At 30.2% G+C, this 6773-nt stretch overlaps 1 protein-coding gene across 1 annotated transcript; it reads left to right on the top strand.

Moving 5' to 3' along the window:
• Positions 1-1320: 1320 nt before the first annotated feature.
• LOC110885932 (EG45-like domain containing protein 2) lies at positions 1321-3133 on the top strand. Its single transcript, XM_022133669.2, has 3 exons — positions 1321-1576; positions 1680-1977; positions 2907-3133. The coding sequence occupies exons 1-3, from the start codon at positions 1462-1464 to the stop codon at positions 2911-2913; spliced, it is 420 nt and encodes a 139-aa protein (XP_021989361.1). The 5' UTR covers positions 1321-1461; the 3' UTR covers positions 2914-3133.
• Positions 3134-6773: the final 3640 nt, after the last annotated feature.

Below are 6773 nucleotides of genomic sequence, written 5' to 3'. Positions count from 1 at the left end.
AAGAGGATATTCCCATTGGTCGGACAGCTGGCACCCAATAGCAGCTGGCAAGGTTGCTCCTCCCTCTTTCACCCTCCGGCTATAAATAGGACCCTTTATCATTCAGGTTATTCTATTCTATTCTCCTCACTTTCACTCACAACAAACACTGTTTTCTTCCTCAGAGCAGTACTTATTCTCACGCCAGAGCCCGGTTAAGAGGGAAACCCCTATATTCCCCTCTTAACGAGCTAACGGTGTTACTGTTTTGCAGGACTCCAGTCTTTGGCGAGTAGAGAAGGAGATTGAACCCACATAAGAGGTGATCCAGCTAGTTAACCATCGGTGTTAGCCAGTGCTTCATCAATATCTATCCAAATTAATCACGATTCTCCTATATAGTTAAGGTCAATAAATGGCCGCGGGGATCGGAGACCGGTGATATTCGTAATGGTTTTACTTGGAGTAAATGGGTTCCTATGAAGTGTAACATCTTCATGTGGCCTGCTTTTCTGGATCGTCTTCCCACTAAGATGGCCCTGATGAGACGAAACATTATGGTCGATAACCATTTATGTGTGTGGTGCGAGAACAATGATGAAATGGTCGAATATATTCTGACAGGTTATCATATTTCAGCAGGTATTTGGAACGGGATATCTAGATGGTGCAGGATTCCAGGTATGTTTGTGTTTCATGTTAATGACTTGGTGGAAATGCACGAACACTGTGCCATGTCGAGGAATAAGAAGATGGCGATTCATGGGATTATTATTATTGCCTGATGGCGGTTGTGAACGACGAGGAATGAAAAAGCTTTTTCGAGTAAGGATCCGAATGTAGTGGATATGATCGCGGATATCAAGACAATAGGTTTTTTTGTGGTATAAACATAGGTTTAAAGGAACTGTTGTTGATTGGGATCGGTGGTGTTCTTTCGATCTGATGTAATTATATTTTTTTTTTGTTGTTTTCAGCCTGCTTTTTCCGTCTTGGAAATAGTTGGCCTTGGTTTGGTGGTTTAATGAAAGTCAAATTTCAAAAAAAAAAAAAAAAAGTTAAAACGTACAAATTTTCTTGATTGGGCAACCTAATTTGACCATCATCCTCAAGAAACAAGTTAAATTATTATTATATTTATATCCCTCAAAATGATTTGGTGTACGTGTGTTGTATTATCTTAGATCCACTTTAGAAGAATACGATGGAAGTAAAAACGTATTTATTTGCATATGTTACTTGTATAAAATGTTGTAGCTATGTGTTTGTAAAAGTCAATTGGGATCCAAACACTTTATTCCAAACGAAAATCACTCCTATTATTTAGCTATTCATAAATACGAATCTAACTTTTTAAATATTAGTTGACGAATCTTTTAATTATATTTTCTGCTTATGTAGATTAATATATATATAAACACACGTATGTATGTATGCACACCCCAACCTAACCTTTTTGTTTCATGAAGTCTTGTAATTAAAATGATGTTGAGATTCAAGCTTCATCTATGGCTATGGCTGACTCTCCTCCTAATGCTTTTGGATGACATACGCTGCGAAGTCGGCACTGCTAGCTTGTACAACCCACCATACACTCGTAAGTCGATTGATATATTTAAATTAGATTAGAAATTTAACATGTCGTATGTATGTATGTATGTATCTCTTGATTCTGAAATAGTAATCTGCATGACTGACAGCTTCGGCGTGTTATGGAAGCGACGCTTCGCAATTTCCGTCAAGCAATTTGTTTGCAGCAGCAGGAGAGGGGATCTGGGATAACGGTGCTGCTTGTGGGAGACAATATTTGGTTAAGTGTATAAGTGCAGCCATACCAAGAACGTGTATTCCGGGTCAAACCATTGAAGTTAGGATCATTGATCGGGCGCAAACATCCGTTTCCAGGCCAACAAGGCCCGGCACTACAATGGTCCTCTCCGATACGGCTTTTCGAACTATCGCTAATCAAATTGCATCCATTAACATTGAGTTTCAAAAGTAACCTTTCCTTTCCTTTCCTTTCCTTTCCTTTCCTTTTACTTACTCTTTAAACCCTAAACATTAACTGATTTTTTTCAAAATTATTCGTGGACAGTATTAACTGATTAAATATTTGTGTTGCTTGCACTATGTGCTTTCTATAATGGTGTGAATGTGAATTATTCTATGGCCAAACATATATATCCAAATATAAAGAAGATTGAGGCTCCCAATGACGTTTTTTTTTCTGGAAACGAAGAGATAAATATGAATCTCGAATGCTTCTTTTATTTTTTATATCCTTTAATATCATGATACTGACGTAAGCACGCACAATGATCAATGGTCGATTTTTTTGCGACTTAAAGAGTATATCACAACCGTTCAAAAAAGAAAAAAAAAAAAGAATATATACCACAAGTATGACAATATCATATTATCACATTGTTCAACCATTCTTTTTTTGAACGGATAGTTGACATATTCCTGCATTTTCTTGTCGCTATGTTTTTTAAACGATAACGGATTTTGAAAATCTATTACCACTTGCAAAGTTCTAAGCTAGTATTCGTTTTGTGGAATTTATTGGAACTAGAATTGGAAGTGGAATTTGAATTGGATTTTAATGAATTTCTTTGAAATTTCATGATGCTTTTGGTCAGTATAATTATTACTGGCAACGTCCTCAACCACCTCAGTTGGGTGGCACCCCCAACACCATCCCACCACTACAAAATTCCTTGGTGGTTTAATTTGCGCAAGGGTGATGTAACGGTGATTCTATGGTCCTACGTCCAATCATCATCCCCATACCCTATAGGCTTATATCAACTATAATTTCCATGGATATGCTTTTATTCTTTTACTTGTCAAATAATAATTGGTACTAGAAATTATTATTAGTTTTTAATTCATGATTATAATGGGATTCAACGTTTCACATGCAGGGTTTGAATATGGTGATATTGCGTATTCCATTGACAATACTTTTATTCATATGTAATCAGCAACTTGCACACATTTTTTATAGCGACTCTAGAATGTTTTCGTATGGAAAAGTCAGACGAGTATTAGTTGACCAGTTTTCTTTTAATTGCTTGAATTTTGTACTTCCATTTTTGTAAATAAAATTCACCAAGTATGAGAATCAAAATGTTCCAAACCTATATAATAATCGTGTGTCGGGTAGGAGGTTGGTTGCTTGTTGTTTGGGACTCATCAGCGTGAAGCTGACTGCAGAAAAACTTCAATTGATGCACTAGTTAATCAACCAACCGGTGTTTAAGGTACACCCAACATGATTTGTTTAAATTTCTTCTGCAAAACGTTATACATTCTTACCACAAGCTCAACCAATCTATCTATCTATTATAATAAAAGAAAGCAAGTTTTGGACACGTGCCATTAATTGAAACTATCCTCAAATCTATACTTATCTTATATTAATTAAATATCTTATATTAAATAAATAAATAAATAATAAATTAATAGTAAATCTTATCGTACTTTAATAAAATATTATCCTTAAATCTAAATTATTGATTTAATATATTTTTAAAACAAATACCTCTTTTTTCTACTTATCTTATATTAAATATATAAATAATAAATCTATCTATCTACTATAATAAAAGAAACCAAGTTTTGGACACGTGTCATTTATTGAAGATATTCTCAAATCTATACTTATCTTGTATTAATTAAATATCTTATATTAAATAAATAAATAAGGAATTTATAGTCAATCTTATTGTACTTTAATAAAATATTATTCTTAAATCTAAATTGTTGATTTAATATATTTTTAAAACAAATACCTATTTTTCCTACTTATCTTATATTAAATATACAAATAATAAATTAATATTAAATGTTATTCTAATTTATTAAAAAAAATTATTATTTGGTATACAAAATTATATTTATTCAACTCGTGTAAAATGCGGGGTTTTCAAAAATATAATTTTTTTATTATTTACTATAAATATAAATTTTTTTATTATTTACTACACAAAGTTACACTTATATAACCCGTGTAATACACGAAGTTTTTAAAAATATAACTTTTTTTATCATTTGCTATGTAAAATTAGATTTATTCAACACGTGTAATACACATGGTTTTCTAAGGATATAATTTGTTTTATTATTTGGTAGATTTTTCAACCCGACTATACATGGGTTTTTTAAAGATATGACATTTTTAGTATTTAATATATAAAATTACATTTATTTAATATGTGTGTAGACGTGGTTTTTAAAGATATAACTCTTTTTTAAATCTATTCAACACGTGTAATATACAGGGTTTTTAAGAATGTATTTTTTTATTATTTCATAGATTTATTCAACTTGATTATACACGGGTTTTTTAAAGATACGACGTTTTTAGTATTTAGTATACAAAATTAGATTTATTTAATTTGTGTAATACTCATGGTTTTCAAAGATATAACTTTTGTATTACTTATATCAAATTACATTTATTTAACCCGTACAATATACGAGGTTCATAAAGATATCACTTCTAATTATTTAATATGTAAAATTACATTTATTCAACCCGTGTAATACACGGGGTTCTAACCTAGTTAAATATAAATATAAACTAGGTTAGAACCCCGTGTAATACACAGGTTGGATAAATGTAATTTTATATACCAAATAATAAAAAATATATATTTAAAAACCTCGTGTATTACACGGGTTGAATAAATATAATCTTATATACCAAATCATAAAAAAATATATCTTTAAAAATCTCGTTTATTACATACGTTGAATAAATGTAATTTTATATATTAAATAATAAAAAAATTATATCTTTAAGAACCCCGTGTATTGTACGGGTTGAGTAAATTTAATTTTATATATTAAATAACGAAAAAAAGTTACATTTTTAAGAACCTCATGTATTGTATGGGTTGAATACATGTAATTTTATATACCAATCAACAAAAAGTTATATCTTGTTATATCTTTATAAACCCTGTGTATTATACGGATTGAATAAATCTAATTTTATATACCACACTATAAAAAAAGTTATATTTTAAAAACCCGGTGTACTACACGAGTTGCATAAATGTAATTTTGTATAGTAAATAATAAAAATATTATATCTTTAAAAAACCTCGTTTATTACATGGGTTGAATGAATCTAATAAAAAATTATATCTTTAAAAAAATTAACGGATATACTCGATATACGATGGATGGGATGATTGCGCTGATGATTCTTATAAATGTCACGTAAACATAGTGAATACCGTATTTGAGTTGAGAGTTGAACACGAAAATAAAAGTATACAACCGATAAACATTGATTAATGTTTTTGTTTACCCCTTATAAACATTTATGAAATATATTCTACCCTTAACTACTTTAGTTTAATAAAATAAATAAATCATTTACATTATATTAATTTATATTTGAGTTAATTACGTAGTTAGTCCCTGTGGTTTGCACAAAATAACATACTTAGGTACTAATAGTTTAAAATCACCTTCTAGGGTATTAACTTTTCATTTTGTAACGTCTGGAGGTATTAACTTCTAGGGTATTAACATAGTTAGTCCTTGTGGTTTGCACAAAATAACATACTTAGGTACTAATAAAATGTGATTATAAACCTACAAATAACGTTAATACCTCCAAATGTTACAAAATGAAAAGTTAATACCCTAGAATGTGATTTTAAACTATTAGTACCTAAGTATGTTACTTTGTGCAAACCACAGGGACTAACTATGTAATTAACTCTTTATATTTAGTATACGTCTTTTGTCAATTTCAGGATAAATAATTTTGAAATCTAATAAATATTTCAAAATATCATATTATCTCCTATACAAATTGTTTAAATTTATATTAAATTTAATTTTATAATTATCTTTTAATTAATACTAATTATCTATAATTAAGTAGGATAGAGAGAAAAAACCTAAAAAATAGATGGCTTCAATGAATGACATGTGTCCTTTTATTGGTTTATTTTATTATATAGTATAGATTGCCGAATAATATGTCACATAACATAAGACAAGGTGCATAAAGTTCTTTTAATAGCCAGATATTATATAGGTTAAATTACATTTTTTGTCATTCATGTTTGTATCATTTTTCAATATATGTCATGTAACTTTAAAATTGTCAGAAAAACGTACTTTATTTTCATAGTTTGTAACAGTTTAAGTCTATTTTACTAATGACGGTTAGATTTTGGGTTCAATCAGATCATGTTCAAGGGTATAATTGTCTCATAACCCTAATATTTAAAAAATAATAAATAAATATACGCTTAAAAAGGTTTTTATATAATTAAAACCACCTGTCGCCACCACCACCACCATCACCCATCACCACCACACATCAGATGCCTGCACCTGTTGGCAATCAATCAATGTTAAGCAAACACAGATAATACTGCAGTGGACATATCGTAATTTAAGAGGGGTTTTATAGTCATCCAAAATAAAAGTAAGAGCAAATTACAAGTTTTATCCTTTATGTTTACATCAAATTGCAGGCGCTGTCCTTTTGGCCAAAAGTTTACAGGCGGTGTCCTTAACCTTTCAAAATCTTTCACGTTTTATCCTTTAGGCAAAACCTGGTTTAATATCTTAGTTAATTTTTGTCATGTGCAATGCACATAAGGGTAAAATGGTCTTTTTATCTCTCAACCTTTTTTTTTGAACAAGCAAAGGAGCAAATTTTATAAATAACCAACAACCAACCAGGCCAAACTAGCAAGAAGCTAGATGTAGAATCGTGAGACGATCGAACGAGTCGTTCAGAAGAATTCTAATCAATT

This window comes from Helianthus annuus, chromosome 8 (assembly GCF_002127325.2).
Source record: "Helianthus annuus cultivar XRQ/B chromosome 8, HanXRQr2.0-SUNRISE, whole genome shotgun sequence".
Taxonomy (NCBI): domain Eukaryota; kingdom Viridiplantae; phylum Streptophyta; class Magnoliopsida; order Asterales; family Asteraceae; genus Helianthus; species Helianthus annuus.
The sequence above is the reverse complement of the archived record's forward strand: the minus strand, read 5'-3'. Positions and strand labels throughout refer to the sequence as shown.